This window comes from Manis pentadactyla, chromosome 3, assembly GCF_030020395.1.
Source record: "Manis pentadactyla isolate mManPen7 chromosome 3, mManPen7.hap1, whole genome shotgun sequence".
NCBI classification, from domain to species: Eukaryota; Metazoa; Chordata; class Mammalia; order Pholidota; family Manidae; genus Manis; species Manis pentadactyla.
Window position 1 is genome coordinate 186,611,804 of NC_080021.1, and position 20,013 is coordinate 186,631,816.

At 36.4% G+C, this 20,013-nt stretch overlaps 1 protein-coding gene across 11 annotated transcripts in view; it reads right to left on the minus strand.

Moving 5' to 3' along the window:
* Positions 1-2,863: 2,863 nt before the first annotated feature.
* Positions 2,864-20,013, minus strand: part of RNF38 (ring finger protein 38) — a 143,086-nt gene continuing 125,936 nt past the window's right edge. For all 11 annotated transcript variants that reach the window (XM_036888343.2, XM_036888344.2, XM_036888342.2 and 8 more), the window contains 6 exons: positions 15,347-15,508; positions 14,923-15,029; positions 13,066-13,150; positions 9,577-9,698; positions 7,740-7,839; positions 2,864-6,309 (listed from right to left, as the gene is read on the minus strand). In XM_036888343.2, coding sequence (XP_036744238.1) covers positions 6,247-6,309; positions 7,740-7,839; positions 9,577-9,698; positions 13,066-13,150; positions 14,923-15,029; positions 15,347-15,508 — 639 coding nt within the window. In that variant the 3' untranslated portion in view covers positions 2,864-6,246. The remainder of the gene's footprint in view (positions 6,310-7,739; positions 7,840-9,576; positions 9,699-13,065; positions 13,151-14,922; positions 15,030-15,346; positions 15,509-20,013) is intronic.

Genomic DNA, 20,013 nt, shown 5'->3' on the forward strand with positions numbered 1-20,013 from the left:
TGTGGGTACCATATTGCTTGCACAGACTACAGAAATGCCTATTATTAAAAAGATTAAATTTGCACTTATAAATGTACCTTGGCCCATGTTTGGAGAACTAGTTATTAGAAGATATAACTAAGAAGGTTGGGTAACACAGAAATTCTTATCCAAAAATGAAAAGACTGGGGTAATGGGAAGAGGCTGTTAAACTGCAACTCTACAGTTATTAACAAGGGGCTGTGGGGAAGGGGTTCTGACCCCGAATGGGAGGCTAAGAAAGCAGTTTATGAATGTGTCTACTGTAGACATTGCCAGGTACTAGCCTAGAGCTGGGTGTAGGCTACAGGTCTTGTTACTAACTAGCCACTATGTGATTTCCCTGTGTAGACTAAGCAGCAGAGGTCTTAAAGGAATGTGGGTTCCTTCTTCCTGAACAATCTACTTCCTCTCATAGTGGGAAAACATCCATACTGATTCTGCACATTTTCAGACTGTAAGTTGACACTCAGTATCCCTGGCTGTCATTTTTTTTTCCTTCAGTCTTTCTTATTCCTACATTTCCTGCTTGACGTTTTGGGAGGTAGAGAAAACCATGTGAAAAAGGTTAAGATCATGTGCACTGCGAGCAATCCCAGTCATCTCGAACCCCATCATCTCAATGAAGATTACCTACTCAGTTCTTCAGAATGATCAACTTTCTGACTGGCAAATAATCTTTTAAGTAGCTGTGAATCCTGAAGGTGCTCGTAAATGTCTTATTACACAATTTATTGACAGACAAGGAACTGTTCTTGAATGTTACCTAGGCCAGCTATTATGTGATGCTCAAAGCAACTAAGTTAGCTTTTTATGTGTTTATCACTTATATACTGGAATATAGCCACAAAATTTACATGCAACTATACAGAGGAGTAAAATATTTCTTATCATACTGTAATATTAAGGCATGCAATAATGAACTTCAGAGATCTTGGGGTATCAAGAGTAATGTTCCATTCTTTGGAAACCGGGTAACTCTGCAGTCTCAATTTAGACCTATCCCATTCAACATGGTGGCACTCACCCACAGGCGGTTGAAATGTGGCCAGTCCAAACAAGGTATGCTGTAAATATATACACTGGATTTCACAGACTTGGTAGAAGACATCTCAATAATTTTCTATAACTGATCAGATATTGCAGTATTTTGGGTTTGAATATTGTGGATAAAATGAAAAGTTCCTATAGACAGAATTCTTACCTGGCCCTGGTTGGCTAGTTCACTACACGTATATGGACAATATGTTGCTATCAACTCTCTATCAAGAGCTCTGCCCAGTGCTCTGGGTGACACAGTGGCATGGCTGTAAGGCTGCAGGAGAGCAGAGCAGAGGCCAGAGTGGCAGCAGCGCCGAGGACAGAGACTGGGACAGCTGTGCGGGTAGAAAGGCCCATTGGATGGCTGGGCGGGCAGGGAGGCCCAGAGGCAGAGACTGGCTTGCTGCATGCAGACTCACTCTGAGTGAATGGGATTTTAGTGATTGACCTGCCACCAAATAAAGTTGAGTATTACCGTTTCACCCCAAGAATATTTTACTGTCATTTCTTTGGTCACACTGAATCCACAGTGAACTTGCCTGGGGCTGAAACCCATTGGCAAGACAAATATATTAGAAATATTTCAACTGTTTTCTTTTACTTTTCAATGTGGCTACTAAAAATTTTTTAATTGCATATATGGCTAATCACAGTTCTATTAGAAAGCATTGTCTATATACAGTTCATTAGTATATATGAGCACACACAAGACCTGAAAACTTGGTAGTGAACTGACCACAAACATTCACAAGAATTTTATCTTCTGGTACATATCAGGTCTTGTTATCTAGGAGGAAAGTAATTGTAGACAGTGATGTTTAATTGGCATATTTGGCACACTTGAGGTTTAGTATTATCAGAGCATAGTAAAAATGAAATGAAATACTTGTTAAAGGAAGAAATAAACTGGTCAAGATGAAATCCTGATGGAGTCCACATTTTACAGCTTATTTAAGGACCTCTATTTATTGTTCCCAGAAAATCTGCTCTAAGTCTGGCAGCTTTCTAGAGCTCTCCTCCAGGCAGTGACTCAGTGTATGGCACCGTTATTGCCCACACAGGTGTAGTGAGCTAGCCAGCCAAGGCCAGGTGAGAATCCTGTGTAGTGTAGGCAGCGAGATAAGGGAGTGTATGGAAATTTACTGAGCACTAGTTGCCTTGGCTGTTAAGACAGCCCTAAGTTTTGGGTTTCTTGAGATATTCAAAGCTCAACACAAACACTCTTGAATGGCTGCTTTCTTTCAAGGAAAGAAAACTGGGATCTATTATTTAACCTCAATTTTTTGTATTTTGTTTTACTTTTCTTCTCAAGTAACAAAGTCAGTATACATATGAGCAGACTTTTACTTTTCTTCCTTTTCTAGTCAAAGGAATTAAACATGTATGAAAATGACAACAGAAGCTCATTATGTTGACAGTAAGTTGGACTAAGCTGCAAATAACATGGACAAATTTGCCCAATTATCTATTGTAATCTTACTTCCTACATCTTATGGTTAACATACAAAGAAGTTCAATGACCTACTTACCTCTTACTTTCAATAAGCTTATGGCACATGCGTGGCTATATTCAGCTATTATCTTGGTCCTTTCAAAGATATAAACAAGTATCACATTATGATGTTAGCTGCTTTTGTGTTTCTAAGATGTTTGCAAAAATGCAGAAACACCTGAATTAATAGACTTTAAATCTGGCTGCTAGTAGCTCAACAACTCTATCTTCCTGTTGGAAATCTCCTCTGCCCCTCCCTCCAAGCACACATAACCACTACCCTTCCCTAACACAGTAACATGAAACACAACACCTGTTTTAAGTGTACATACATTTATTACCAACAACCCTCTCAACTCCAAAATTGGGCACAGGGATTAAAAATAAAAATTCATTGCACTACTTAGTAAAGCATTACTAGTAACTTTCATAAAAAATGTACAAACTTTGTTAAAAATTTATCAAGCCTTCAAATGATTTGGTTACAGATATTTATAATAAGTACATTTAAAACTATATGTTAACTGATACAATGGAGTAGGATTTGAGCAAATGACTCAGCAAATGATTCCAGAAAATACCCCTGTAAGCTTTCATAATCTGAAACAAACAGCCAAGTGAGGTAACCAAATGTACCAACAGGGGAAAACAGCTTTCTAATGAAGGCCTAAAGATATCTATGAAAATATTCTCTTTAAGTAAGTTGGTAGATCTCATCAAAATATTGTAAGAGGCCCAAATTTAAGAATCTTAACAAATCACATTTCAGAGTGTATAAAATCTAAATATTCTTTCACATTTTCCAGATTTTGTTCAAAAAAAGTTCAGGGCAGAAAATTCTAATGAGATCTTGATACCTGGAGGCCTTGACTTACGTTTTGTTTTGTTCTGTTTGGGTGGGTGGGTGGGGGTAGCTAAAAAAAACAAAACAAAAACAAAGATGATAATTCATGCAAAAAACCCCAAACCCACAGCAGAGTTAAGATGGGTAAAGCCAATGTTATTTAGGAGGAAAGGGAAGGCAATAAACCAATGTGTGCCTGCCACCTGGTGCACCAGCCAAGGTGGCAACAGCTGGGCACTGTCACCTGTGCTCTCTTCTGCTAGCCACAAAGTTGCTCACTGCAGCTAGTCTGAGCTGGTTCAGACCACATGCATGTATGCTCCTAATACGCACTAACCACTTAATCAGCAAGTCTGCACACATCTCTAAGAGCCCCATGCAAAGACATTCCCAAAGAGAGATCAGTCACAAGAGTGCAACAATTCAGGATTTTACCAAAATAGACCCTGCTGCCTCTAAAATTGCCAACTGCCTCTCAAAATTCCTGGAAAAGGGAAATGACAAGAATTCATCGTCAGAGGGAGGGAAGGGCTACTTTTCCTAGTCATTAGTACAATGTGCCTTGTTACTTAGGTATCTATATAAATTAGAAAAAGTGCTTTACTTGCATGCTTCAATAAAATGAATACTGAGTGTAGTAGTGTTACGTTAGGTCTGTACAGATATAAATTTTTTGCAGCTATATAAAAGAGTATGTATAAGATGGGCCTTTGCCATTTTAAACATGATTTCTTAATGAAAATAAAGATTAAACTATACGTAATTTGTAATGTAGCTGATGAGGCCAATAATTTTGGTCTTTAACACACTTTTGTTCATCAGGAACAGGTGGGGGATATCCTAATGACTTAAAACGTGTGCATTTTACCACTGTTCAGATGTATTACCAATGCACTGACAAGTATAGGGGCAAAGAGAAAGTATGTAAAATCCTATCTGTATGACTAGATAGAGGCAACAGTGCCTGGAAAAGGGCAAAATTGTGCTTCTGTGTGAATGGACTTTACTGAACTCTAAGCTGTGATGAGCTTATAGAGACTTCAAGGGAAGGCAAGTAGCATGGCAGTAACAAGTAGTTAACACTGTCGTGAGTAGAAAACGGACACAGAGCCACCTGGAAGCTGAGTGAGGCTGGCAGTGAGCCATCACAGTCCTGGCTGGAACCACGCAGCTTGTGCTATGCAAACAAGCAATGACATCAATTCCAAGATGAGGCAGACATAGTGTTGAATACGTTAAAAGAACGAGAGGGATATAAACACTGCTGGAAAAACAACTTTAAACAATCTGAATTATGTTCAGTGAATCTATCTATCTATCTATATATATATAAAAAAAGACCCACACAGCTTTGTATTATGTCAGATCAACTAAATGAAGGTCAATTCCTGTTTTACAGCATTATTTTTATACAAAAATCAAATCTTCATTTACACTGCAAGTATTCTGGATGCCTGTTATATTAACTTTTTCTCGTTCAAACAAAAATTAAAGAGAGAAGCAGTAAAACATCAAAGCACATCAGGTCTAAGGAACTTGAGCTGTCACAGCACTTGATCCATCCTGGAAATGAGGGTTTTGATGAGAAGCACATTTACTGAGGGAAGAATTAGACAACTTTCAGAATTGGACCTTGGCAGGTGAATTAATATGAACAGAAATATAGTTTTCTTTAAACAATTTAGTTGCCTATGGGAGCTTGAACACAGAACATGTATCAAAGTCAAGCTGAGTTAACAGATTTTGTTCTGGTAGAAGGAGGTGAGATTTCATGGGACCAGTGGTATTCTTAGAAATATATTACTCAAATATCTTCAGAATAGATTACAAATCTAAATATCAAAAAAATAAAAAAAAATCATGAGTACTTCCTGTAAGAAGCTTACTGGAAATGTAAAGGAAAAAACAAGAAAGTATCAACATTCAAATCACTGATTGAAATGCTAATATTGCTAACTGATGATGTATGATATTGCACCTTCTATTTGGAAACAGCGAGTTGGAGATTAAAAAAAGTTTTTCTTACAACAGAATCAAAAAATCAAGTTCATGGAGTGAGAATCTGTTACACTTTTTTTTCCTAAGTGACCCACTTGGGAACACCAATGAAGAGAAGGTGACAGCTGCCTGAAGCAAAGGAAGAAGGCTTTTCTCATTCCATTCGTTGGGAAGGAAGGGGGTGGGAGTATTCAATGTTTATAATTGATGCACCCTTAGCAATCAGTGTGCAACAGCAAACACAAGGGAAGAACCAGTGTACAGTACTAGTGCTGTTTAAATAACACACCAGATTATACATTGCAGCATAATTAAACTACACACACATTCTTGGTACATGCTGGTATATAGGATCTCATACACTCGTTAGCTACCATGCCCTCACACAGTGTTTGTACACACTCACTCTCACACACAGATACATTTATCACCAACAGTCATACACTGCATTCATTTCCACTCACAGTTTCTGAAGGCTCTATATAAGGTAGATTGCTATATCATCTGGAGCTACCACTTTTTATAAAAGCACATGCTAAAAGATCACGTCCACTGTAATCTTGCAGCAACACTCGGAATGATCACACAAAAACCAGGGAATGTTAGTGCACACACGAAATTAAGCTAAAGAAAAAGTCTTTGGAGTTCCAATCACACGGTTAGTATAACAATCCCATAATTGTGAAGACTACTTGTAAGCTTTTATAGTTGATTAAGTCACACAGTGCAAAGAAAGGTCCATTGACCCTTTTGGTAAAGGGAGGGCTGGAAGCCACACAGATTAAGTTCAATGGATAGTCCGTATATACACGTGATGAGGAACACCCAAACTAAATTTGTGCTCTTAGGTTGGTCATTCTGAATCCCGATGGACTTCTGAAGCATCAGCTCGGCAAATTGGGCAAGTACGGTTTGCCTAGAAGACAAAAGAGAAAACGTGTCTGAATTGTGACTTACACATGAATATCCTGAAAGCAATGAAACCGTTTCTACTTCCCATATAGTTTTTACACTTTGTTCCTGTCTTTTAAAAAATATCCCACAAACCTCAAAGACTTATTAGTCTGAGAATGATTTTTAAATAAGTCTGTTTCAACACAAAGACAAGATTACCTATCACCAGTTCAAACAAATTTAATAACTGGTTTCAAATTTCTCTCAAAAATGGCACCACCACTTGCTGAACTGCTAAAGCCAGAAACATAGGCATAACCTGCTCTCTTATTTTGTACCATTCATTAACACTCTCAGTCCTACATTACAATAGCTCTCAAATCTGTCCTTTCCTTTTTCATCCAACTGTCACTCTCCACTCTCCATCTGGCCCAGAACATCCTTACTCCATCTCCTTGTCTCTCAGAAATTATCTCTTCTATTCCATCTCCAAACAGTGGCCAGTGATGTTTCTAAAACCCAATCTTGGTCACATCCTTTCACACTTTCAGGACCAAGTCCAAACTCCCTCACACTTCACAGTGACTTCACAATAAGCTGGCTGCTGGTCACATCTCTGAAAGTCTCTTCTCTCGCCACTGTCCCTCACATTCTCACTACCAGCCACGTGGAACCTGTGGTTTTCTGATCATTCTTTGTTCTCACATGTCAGGGCAGTGCATATATAGTTTTTTTTTTTTCCTAAAAAATTAAGGCTCTGTGCCTTCAGGATTCAGTTTGGCTTAAACTGGGTACCCTTCATCTGTGCTCAGAGGACTGATCCTATTTTAATTCACCTGCCTTCCTCACCAAACTGTGAAGTTATCTAACCCAGTATTATCATCTCCGAATCATAATACTCTTAAAAAATAAAAAATAAAGTTGACTATTTATTTTACTGCAATACATTTTTATGCTACTATTATAAAAAACACAACACAAGAACCCTGAAATAATTTCACCCTGGCATAATTGTTAGAATTTGTGTTCTTTGGGCTTTTTTCCCCTTCATATCTGCAAGAGGAAAATGGTCAGAATTAAATAAAAGCACTAGGGGCTTATTTCCCATGTAAATCTCTGGTGAAGGAGTTCCAGTGAGGCCCCCTTCTAAATACTTTAGAGGAAACTGGTCTAATAAGTTTAGGCCTTGTCCCTATATGCCATGAGAAAATTAGGACATCCTGTTTATCAAGGATAGGTAATCCATTTTTGGGCTTTGCACCATCACTCCTACACTGATGATGACTGTCCATTTTTACTGGCCTTTCCATTCGAAGAAATCTTATCAAAAGCTGTTTTCCAATTTTGTCTCTTTATCTACCTTCCACCAAACAGTGGACTTACTCTACATGAAGTATGGTCAATAAATAAGAAAATTCAGTGTTATTCTCTTCACAGATGCCATCACCTTACCTTAAGCCATTTGTCAACACACTTGGCATGGAACTCGTGGTTACAGGGTAAAACTCTAAGTAGCTGCCTTGATTCAAAATCACACATGCATACTACACACCTTAAAGAAAAGCAAAAAGATAATTTAACTATAAAACTAAGGAGTTTTCTATTTTGTTATGATGATTAAAGCCTACAAAAACCACTTGTCTCACTTATCAAAATGTCATTTAAATTTTAAGACAAAATATCAATACCCAGAAAAAAATCATGTTAAAACATTTAATAGGACTGCTTTGCTTCACTGACACATCATTAAGAAATTTTTAGTTCAACATCCAAACCAGTCTTAATACTGAAGATACTGTAATATTCAACAAATGGTGTTAGAACAAATGGATATCCACGTGGAAAAAAATGAAACTTAACTCCTACATCACACAACATACAAATTAACTAAAAAATGGATCAAAGGCCTAAATGAAAGAGCTAAAAACTATTAAACTCTTAAAAGAAAACACAGGATTAAATCTTCATGATGTTGGAATAGGCAATGGTTTCTTGGAGATGATACCATAAGCAAAAGAAACAACAAAAAGTAGATAAACTGAACTTCACCGAAGTCAAACAAGAGAAATGTTGTGCCTCAAAAGGCACCATCAAGAAAGTGAAAAGAACTCACAGAATGGGAGGTATTTTTGAAAATCTTGTAAGGGACTGACTGATATGTATAATATATAAATAACTTCACCTAGGAAATGAAAATCAAAACCTCAATGAGATACCATTTCACACCAATAAGGATAGCTAGAATCAATACAGACAATAACCAGCATTGTTGAGGATGTGGGGAAACTGACACTTCATAGACTGCTCGCTGGTGAGAATGTAAAATGGCACACAGCCACTTTGGAAAAACTGGAAATTCTCAAAAGGTTAAACAAAGAGTTACCCTGTGACCCAATATTACTAGGTATCCAAGAGAAAAAAGAACACATATCCACAGAAAAACTCTACATAAATGTTCACAGCAGAATTATTAATACTAGCCAAAATGTGGAAAATACCTAAAAGTCCATCAACTCAGGAAAGGATAAGCAATATTTTGTGTATCTATACAATGGGATATGATTTCTCCATACAAAGGAATTAAGTACTGATACATGCTACCACATGATGGACCTTCAAAACATTATGCTCAGTGAAAGAAGCCAGACACAAAAGACCGTAGTATGATCCCATTTATGTGAACTGTCCAGAATAGGCAAATTTACAGAAATAGAAGTAAACTAGTGGGGGACTATACCAGGGTAGGGAAGGTTGAGGAGAAATGGGGAGTGGTTGCTAATGGGTGAGTGGATTCTTTTTGGGGTAATGAAAAGGAAACAAATTTGATTGTGAGGATGGCTGCAAAACTCTGAAAACACTAAAAACCTTGGAATTGTATCTCAGAGTTGCTATAAACTATAATGAGCAGAGTCTTTAGGTAAAAACCTCAAACTTTACATGTACGATGAGACTTTTCAATCTTCTATGAAATATTCTAGGGTTTGAATTAGAAGCCATAAAATTTCAAGGCAATGTAAAAATCGAAAACCAGCACTGTCCAACAGAACTTTCTGAGATGACAGAAATGTTATCCATCTACACCTTTCAATCACTAGCTACTGCAACTTAGAAATTTAACTTAATTTTATTAAACAGCCCCATGTGACTAGTGGCTACCTTACTGTACAGCATAGGCCTAGAGTGTGAAAGAGAGATTATTTTATCAAGTTTTCTTTGATCCTCATGGTTTTGTTTCATAAAAGTAGAAAAGGAAAATAAATACTGAGTGATGTCAGAGAAATGTACTTACAAAGTCTGTTCTGACTGGTGGTTGTTAGGATTGAACCGATAAGAAGGAAGTTGTTCAATATCTGCTTTAGTCAGTCCTCGAGGCTTAGCCTCTCCCAGTCGCTCTGCCAGGTTTAACAGGGCCTGTATAAGGAAAAGGACACATATTTTAGTCCTCTAAATTTTTCTATTTCAATAATTTTTTTAAAACTACCTTTATTATGGAAAAATTTAAGATATACAAAAATAGAGAAACAGTAGAATGAACCTCCTATGCCAATTACCCAGGCTCAACATTCATGACTAATTTTACTTCATCTATACCTGTGCATTCTTAAACCCAAGATTATTTTGAAACATGGTATTTCACTGTTAGAATAGTTCAGTGTTTACCTTGACAACAGTTTGTCAACCTAAGCACTTCTGACATTTTGGGCTGGAGCACCCTTTGTGGAGGGAGCTGTGCTGTCCTGTCCTGTGCACTGGAGGGCGTTTAAGTGGTGTTCCTGGCCTCCACCTGCTAGATGCCAGTAACACCCACTCCACAGCCACTGTACTAACCCAAACTGCCTCCAGACACTGCTAAATATCCTCTGGGGTATAAACTAGCCCCAGGTTGAGAACCACCACTCTAAAAAAAATAAGACTTTTTAAGAGAATATAATCTTAACACCATCACACCTAAAAATTAAAGATTTCCTTAATGTCAAATGTCTCTGATGAAATTCAGTTATTTTCAAAACATTATTTTTAAAAAGTTTGTTCAAATCAGGATCCAAACAAATCAATACATTACCATTGCTTGATATATCTTAAATACATTTTTTCACTCTTATACCTGCTGAAAAAATCAGGTCAATGGCCGACAGATATTCCCAGTCTGAATTCTGCTGACTGAACTTCCCCACCCCTGACTTGTATTTCCTTGTCCCATTTTCCCCATAAATCGGTGGATTTGATTATTTCAAAATTTAAAGACAGTAAAATGGTGATACTGTTATCATTCATTCTTAATTTATTAGAGGAAATACTACACTGAGCAACTTCCCCATATCCAAGTGTACTCAGTAGTACAATTTATGTAGAAAGGGCAGGATAAGACCAATGAGTTTATTTTATATCAGCACTGCCTTCCTCTCAGTCTTCAATGGCTCTAATTATTCATTTGCTTTATCTTACAATCAGGAAGGCTTTTGTGTGCTGCTTTCCCCCATTTTTTAGGGTTAAGAGAATGGGTAACAAAAGAAATGATGGATGAGAGAAAAAATTAATTTCCCCAAATCTCTAAAATTAATGCTGTGATAGCTGTGTTAATATGATGACTGATATGAGTACAACACTGCTTCTGGTACCAGCGGTAGAGAATTGGATCATCTATATAAGTTGCCCCCCCTTTGCCATGTATGTCTGTTTTTCTAAATGCTAGAATAGAGAGTAAATTGTTAAACTGATGCTGACTGAAATTAGCAGGTAAGATTTATGCTATAGCTGATATGTATCTTATACCTCTACTGTATGCACTCTAGGACAATTAACTAACTAACATAATTTATGACAATTATATTCAATAAAATATGTTCATTAAGCCTTTACTGGATGGAGAATGCAATGATAATCAAGCCCTCAACAAATAATTTATATGATCTACTATGCAAGACAACTCAAGGCAGGAAGACTTAATCCCTATGGTTTTCTAAGAATCGTTAAGAATGAAAAGGAGGGAGAGAACTCATCTAGATTGGGAATGGACTAGAAATGCCTTTCATAGAGGTGGTTTTTAGCTGGGTCTTGACATGGCTATTTTGAAATGTGGACGAAGGGGGAAAAGTTCTTAGGCAGAAGGATCAAAGGGAGAAAAGGTTAAGAATGTATAGGGTAGACTAAGAAAATGGTGAATACTCTGGACTATGGAGTGCAATAGGAAGGTACACTAGATAAAAAAAGCAGAAAAGCACACAGATTTTCCTGACTGGATTCAAGTATGACTTTGCAGAAGGTCAAACATATTCAACCCAAAATGCAGTTTAGAAAGGGATTCCAGTGCCAAATAAAAAATATTTTTCTTACATTGGGATGCTATTCCTGTTTTGTCTAGATACGCATGTGATCTGTTTAATGAAGAGCTGTCCTTTTCAGCACCATGACTTGTTTTACTACAGAATGCCTAAAGGATAACCAACTCCTTTTCTTACTACTCTCTCTATATAAAACTAACATAAGCAGTGTAGAAACAAAACCAGGAAATTACTATAGCTCCTTTCTCTCTCAAGCAATCTGGGAATGGAATCCAAAGGACACTGCAGTGTGGATTATATATGTAGAAAGAAAGTGACATAATTGCATTTGAAACTACAAGAATATAGCATTTGGCCTGACTGCTTTAGTAGGCATAAAAAAAAAGGTGCTTTAAGATTATGTGTGCATCTCCTCCCTGTTCCCAGGTTCAACTTGTCAGAAAACAAAACAAAACAAAACCTGTTTCAATATTCATACTGTATATAAAGACTAAGTGAGGCTGGGGTGAGTGAAAAAATGGCGGTACCACAACAAAGTCATATAGTCAGTTCACACTCAATATATCCAAAACCAAATTTGCTTTCCAACTCCTAAACTGCATCTCCTATTCTTAAACCTCAAATAAGATAATGTTCATATCGTATAAATTAGATGATACATCTTAGATTTCGGCCTTTTTCTTGGGCTATTGCAGTCTTTTTTGCAAAGCACCTTCTTTTGCAGCCCTCCCACTCACACCCTGGGCCCTACTGTTAAGCCATACAGTGATCAAAGCCTGTTGATTCTAGTGTTAAAACGTCTTTTAAGATACATTCTTTTTCTATTTGCAGTTCCCATAGTTCAGAACTTGCATGGTTTTATGATTTATTGCCTGACCTATAAAATTGGTCTCCCTGCCACTAACTTCTAATCACTCTCATCTATTCCTTTATGCTATTAGCAGAGCTAATACATCAGATCTGAGGTAGCGATCTGATGCCATAAGCACCAAAATATTTAGTGGCTCCTTCCTCCCACAATATGAATATGTCCACGGCACTTAAGGACAACCAGTTGAGGTTTTCAATCAAAACTCCATTTTTTTCCCCTTTCCCTTTAGCCACAGACTATATGTTGTTCCTCGAGAATATTCAGCACTTCCCTGACTCAATCTTATGCATGAAAAAATTCCCATCCTTTAAGAATTGGCCCAAACACATGTGCTTCCACAGCATTCTTTTCAGAACATTTGATCATAATTCACCATTTTCTTATTTCACTCTCTCACAGGAACTGTATGTATCTCTAATACAGCACCAAAGTCTATCTTGTTATCATAGCTGTGTGGCACATGTTGAAATATCCTTAAGGATGCTGAACACTTCCTTGACATATTTGTATTTTGAAATGTACAAAGGGTTGACACCTAATAAATGTTTAACTGAATGAGTTGAGTAGAATAATACTTTTTATGCACACAGCACTCACCAAATTAATTCACAGTTCCCCTACTAACCTCGTAATTTTCTACTTCACCATCTTCCACATCCAATTCAAAGCTGAAAGTTGGGCCCACTGCAGGTGGCACTGGAAGCATTGATCTGCAGTGAAAATAACCAAACTAGTACATGAGAACATTACTTCAATGAATAGGAAGAAGAATAAGGCCCATGCTACAAGGATAAAGAATGTTAGTTTTTTTTTTAAATATTCTTTTTTATTGAAGTACAGTTGACATATATTATATTGGTTTCAAGTGTATGACATAGTGATTTGACAGTTATCTAATGTTATTAAATGCCCAACCCAGTAATTGTAGTTACTATCTGTCAACAAAGAAAGATATTACAATATTATTGATTATATTCCCTATGCTGTACTTTCATCCCTACAACTAATTTATAATTGCGATTTTGTGCCCCTTTATCCCCCTCACCTGTTTCACCCATCTCCCCCATGGTAACCACCAGTCTTCTTTGTGTCTATGAGTCTATTTCTGTTTTGTTCATTTTCAAAATAACTTTTTTTAAGATTCCACATGTAAGTGAAATCATACAGTATTTGTCATTCTCTGCCTGGCTTATTCCACTTAGCATAATACCCTCCAGGTCCATCTAAGAATGGTTAATATTAATCAGTGGCAACCCTTTAAAGAAACTGACTTCACCAGCAATAAACAAATAAAAACTGAAACAAACAAAAAAATTCAAAGCAGTGTAAAAAAAAACAAGAAATACTAGGGATGAATTTAATAAAACATGTACAAGAAGACCTATATAGTAAAAACTGTAAAAATATTTCTAGGATCGATAAATTTTAAAAAATGAGTTAAGTAGAGAAATATGCCATATAAGTAGATTAGAAGACTCAATATCATTAAGATTTCAAATCTCTTCTAAAAACTGATCTACAGATTTCATGTAATCCCTACCAAACCCCAGCAAGTTCGTTTTTTAGTAGAAACTTATTTGCTGATTTTTTTTGAAACTATATAGATCATGAAAACTTCAAATGAAGTCATTTTAAGGACAAAGTTGGGAGAATTATACTATCTGATTTTAAGACTTACAACAGAGCTACAGTTATGAAAATAGTGTGATAATAGGCACATGGCCCTCTGGGATAAAGACAAACATTTCCTAGCCTTCCTACGAGGCAGTTACAGACATGAGACTACATTTTGGCCAATGAGATATAGGCAGGAGTAGTACATTCAACTTCTAGAAATATCCTTGTGAGGAGGCAGGTAAAAAGATGCAGTTTCCTTTTTGCTAGCTGTAATGTGGATGTGACTGCTACAGCCTCAGAAACTATCTTAGATCATGTAGGGGAGGCCATCTAATTTTGAGGACAGTAGAATCATTCCTCAGAGTTATAAGGCTAACAAACCATCCTTGAATTGCCTACTTCTGAACTTCATTATATGAGAGAGAAATAAAGAACTATTATGTTTAACCCCTATGTGTTTCTATTATAAACTTAATCCTAACAGTATTTCTAAGGCACAGAAATAACTTCTCTTCCCTTGAGAGAAGCAGCAGCATCAAAAGCAGGATAATCAGAAGAGGTTGGCAAGTGATGCCAACTGTAAAAAAAAAAAAAAAAAAAGGCAAAAATTTTAAACTTTTCTACTTTTGCTTTGTTAATCTAATCCTATTTTCTTGCTCACACATTTCTTTCTCTCCCACTAATCCCTCATTCTTGGCTCTTCTCTGTCACCATTATTTTAAATGGCCATCCATCTCAACCTTTAACATTAAATAGAAACAAATATCTAGCACACTCTAAATTATGCACCATGTAGAAGATGTTCACAAAAATCTTAATATTCACAAAATTCAGAACTTAATAAAATGAGAAAGAGAGAACTTACAACACATATGGTAGTAGGCTGGGATGATAAGGAGGAGGTGGTATTGGCTGCTGGGATCGATATCGACTACGTCCTGTGAGTCTCCGAGGCATAAATGGAGGATAGGGCTGTAGGGGAAAAAATGTTAAAATAATTTAAGATAATTTTCCCTTTACAACTAACAACTATTTAATCTGTCAAATAGTTTCTTCTTTAAAAACCTACAAAGGTCTTTACTGTTCAAGTGGTATTTAATGTTTCTTAAATATTAACACAGATGCAACAACTAGTTTAAAACATACATTTTGGTGTATTCCTAAATACATTTTCCAACCAAATGCTTTTAATATATTTAAAATTCTAAACATGTAGAGTTATATTGAAACAGAACTTAAAACAAGTTATCAAAGCAAGCAATAAACAAATAAAATGAATGAAAACTTACTACTCCAAAGGACACCTCCTGATGCAAAGGATCATGTGTTAAGAACTGCAAAGGAGCTGATGGAGGTAATGCTGGGGGATGGGCTGATGGAGGGTAAGTAAAGCCTCCTACTGGAAGATGTTCTCCTAAGAGTTCCACTTCATTTTCTATCCTTTGCAGAGGCTGAGGAAGGGGAAAAAAAACAAATGAATATATTTCCAGAACATTAGACAGGTTGTGCTTTGTAACATAAAAATCAGAAACTCCCCAAAATATCTAAGGTCATGCATTTCTTGATGTTCACATCAATCTAAATTCATATATGTGGACATATATTATAATAAAATCTTCCTATCTTTAACTGAATTTCAACAAGAAAGTCTCTGGAATATGTTATTGAACATTTATACTCTCCATTAAAGGACACCTTTCTTTTGACTATTTGAAACTCCTCTTAAGATGAGAGATGGAAAGACAAAAAATCATGTAGTAAGCCAATTATATGAAAGTTAAGAATTATTTTTAGTAATGGTACCTGACCTACTCATAGGATATCCAGACACGTAAACTTTAACAGATAAAATAGAACATGGTGTGTATTTATTAATCAGATCCAGGGCTAAATGGGCTATAATACAGCAGGCTTTATGCTGTAGTACAAAGCTTATGGGCTTTGGTATCAGACTCGTTGCCATCATTAATCAGCCATATGACTTCCATATAAATTACTTACTGTGAACTTCAAGAGTGTCATGTATAGAACTGACATGTTCATAGCCTACTTCTAAAGTGTTCTGTGAACAATGAGACAATGTAGGAAAAGCACATAGTGCTATACAAAGCACGTTTTTAAAATTAACTTTTTATTTTGGTATCATTAATGTACAATTACATGAGCAACATTATGGTTACTAGACTCCCCCTATTATCAAGTCCCCACCACATACCCCATTAGTCACTGTCCATCAGCGTAGTAAGATGCTGTAGAATCACTACTTGTCTTTTCTGTGTTGTACAGCCCTCCCCGTACCCCCAATCCCCTACATTTTGTCTGCTAATAGTAATAGCCCCTTTTCCTTCCTTATCCCTCCCTTCCCACCCATCCTCTCCAGTCCCTTTCCCTTTGGTAACTGTTAGTTCATTCTTGGGTTCTCTTGAGTGTGCTGCTGTTTTGTTCCTTCAGTTTTTGCTTTGTTCTTATACTCCACAGATGAATGAAATTGTCTGATACTTGTCTTTTTCCACCTGGCTTATTTCACTGAGCATAATACCCTCTAGCTCAATCCATGTTGTTGCAAACGGGAGGATTTGTTTTCTTCTTATGGCTAAAAAATATTCCATTGTGTATATGTACCACATCTTCTTTATCCATTCATCTACTGATGGACACTTAGGTTGCTTCCATTTCTTGGCTATTGTAAATAGTGCTGCAATAAACATAGGGGTGCATATGTCTTTTTCAAACTGGGCTGCTGCATTCTTAGGGCAAATTCCTAGGAGTGGAATTCCTGGGTCAAATGGTACTTCTATTTTGAGCATTTTGAGGAACCTCCATACTGCTTTCCACAATGGTTGAACTAATTTACATTCCCACCAGCACTGTAGGAGGGTTCCCGTTTCTCCACATCCTAGTTCAACATTTACTGTTGTTTTGTCTTTTGAATGGTGGCCATTCTTACTGGTGTGAGGTGATATCTCATTCTGGTTTTAATTTGCATTTCTCTGATGATTAGCGATGTGGAGCATCTTTTCATGTGCCTGTTGGCCATCTGAATTTCTTCTTTGGAGAAGTGTCTGTTCAGATTCTCTGCCCATTTTCTAATAGGGTTACTTGTTCTTTGGGTGCTGAGGCATGTGAGCTCTTTATATATATATTTTGGATGTCAACCCCTTATTGGATATGTTATTTATGAATATATTCTCCTATACTTTAGGATGTCTTTTTGTTCTACTGATGGAGTCCTTTGCTGTACAGAAGCTTTTTTAGTTTGATATAGTCCCACTTGTTCATTTTTGCTTTTTTTTCCCTTGCCTGGGGAGACATGTTCATGAAGAAGTTACTCATGTTTATGTCCAAGAGATTTTTGATAACATATATTTTTTTAAATAGCTTTATTGAGATATAATTCACATACTGTAAGAGTCACCCTGATGATGGGTAAAGTTCAATGGCTTTTAGTACATTCATAATAGTTGCCTAACCATTACCATTATCTAATTCCAGTCCTTTCATCCCTCCCATCCCTCAAAAAAAACACCCCATGCCCATTAGCAGTCCACTACTCCTTTCCCCGAGTCCTTCCCAAAACCTGTCAACCACCAATTTACCTTCCATTTCTACAGATTTACCTATTCTGGACTTTCATATATTCAGAATTATATGATATGTGGCTCTTGTACCTGGCTGCTTTCACTTAGTATAATGTTCTCAAGATGTTTCATTATGTTTCAAGCATAATGCATCAAGCCATTTGTAGTTTGTTCATTAGTATGGCATTCCTTTTTATGGTTGAGTAATAATCCACTGTATGGATACACCACGTTATTTATTCATTCATCAGTTGATGGACATTTGGACTGTTTCCACTTTTGGTTATTAGGACTAATGCTGCTATGAACGTTTGTGTACACATTTTTGTGTTGACATTTTCAATCTGATTCTTTTGGAAACATGTATTCTTAAATGGTAGTCTGACTTCCTCTGGCAGAGAACAACAGCACATTGTTCAAGCAGTAAGTTCATATATAATTTTACTAAAGTACACTTAAATTTGGAAGCTTACGTATGGTTGGGAGACATCCAACTGCTGACACTATGACAACATGAGCGAACCTAAGTTCTGATTTCTTATCTGACTGGATCTTTTAAAGAATTATAAATTTAGTTTTAAGTGATGGCTAAATTTTGTGTTACTTTGAATTCCTAGTTACTAGAAGCTCATGAACATCCTGGCACAAATCCTGGCCTGATTCTAATGAGGTATTTTATTATAGGAGCACAGCTGGCCCTTGAACAACGCAGGGGTTATGGTCAACCCTTCATGGAGATGAAAACGCGTGTAACTTTTAATTACCCCAAACTCAACTAAGAGCCTACAGACTGCTGCTGACCAGAAGACTTAACAGTATAACAGTCGATTAACCACATATTTTGCATGTTATATGTATTATATAGTATATTCTTATAATAAGTAAGCTAGAGAAAAGAAAATGTCGTTTCAAATTGTCACAAATCTCCAAAATATTTTTCCAAAATATTTACTGAAAAAAAAAGATCTGTATAGAAGTGGACACATGCAGTTCAAACACAACTTGCTGGAAGGTCAACTACATTTTTTTCAGATTAGCAAACTTCTGCCATAATTGGCTTCTATACAGTTTTTAGAACAGCCAGATAAACTGACTGCTGTCTGATAAGACCCAGCATGATGCCTAAATCCTGAGATAAAGGATGGTTAAGCTCTATTAGAACAGACTGTCAAGTTCCTCTCATAGGGCAGAAATCTTCCACTCTAACCATGTCTATATGTTTGCCTTTAATGTCTGATGGGTCAGATGTTCAGTTTGGCCTGTCCAAAAAACAACTAGTGTTCTTCCTGTGCCCTTCCTTCTACTCATGTATACAGTACCTATCTTTTCCAACACTCTGAAATAATATGCCTCTCAGCTATACTCCAGCCCCAGGACAGAATTAACTATGTTAATAGACTGTATCTTGTTTACTTTCTATCAGAACATAGTGGAAAAAAAGGCCTTCATAAAAAAACAATTGAGAGTTATTTTACTTGCTTAAATGAATATAAATAATGCTTTAACATGTATAAACAATTTTATAGTATTTTCATTTTCCATTTTAGAAATACATACAAGGAACAATCCAGAACTGAATTCTTCTTCAGATTTATTTCCTGAAGGATTGCAGATACGTAGTAATAAACTTAAATTAGCCAAGTGACATATAAAATAACTAGAAAGATTTAAGAAACCAAAATAATTCTAGGTAAATATGTCTATATTGGATTAACACATAGTCTACAGGCACACACCTGATCATCTACATTTGCTCTTACAACACTAAACTATGTTTTCTACCTTTATCTTGTATCTACCTACCACTTCAGCATTTTATTAAAAATAATAATAATAAAGAGAGAAATGTGGTATCCACCTATAAATCAAGTATAAAAACCAAATGAGTATTCATATTTGAACTGACTGTTTAGAGTTCATAATGCATGAGCAAAACCGAAAGTTTCTGTGATGACTCCCCTTGTACTGTTCACTATGTAACTTATTCATTATGTAAGAATTTGTTCTCCATGTAAGAACTTGTTTGTTATGCCTCAGAAGATTGGAGACTGACGAAAATTAGGCTTGGGGTGGATTAATGATTGTGCATTGAGCATTGACTCCCCTATACAGAATTTTATTGTCGTTAACAACCATTTGATCAATAAATATGAGAGATGCCCTCACAAAAAAAAAAAAAAAAAAAAAAAAAAAGGACAGACTTCCAATGGTAAAATAAATAAGTAACCGGGATGTAATGTATAGCATAAGGAATATAGTCAAGATATTGTAACAGCTTGGTAGGGTGATAGCTGGAACCTAGAATTATGTATATAAATGTTCTACCACTGTGTTGTACACTTGAAACTAATGTAATGTAATACTGTGCGTCAACGACC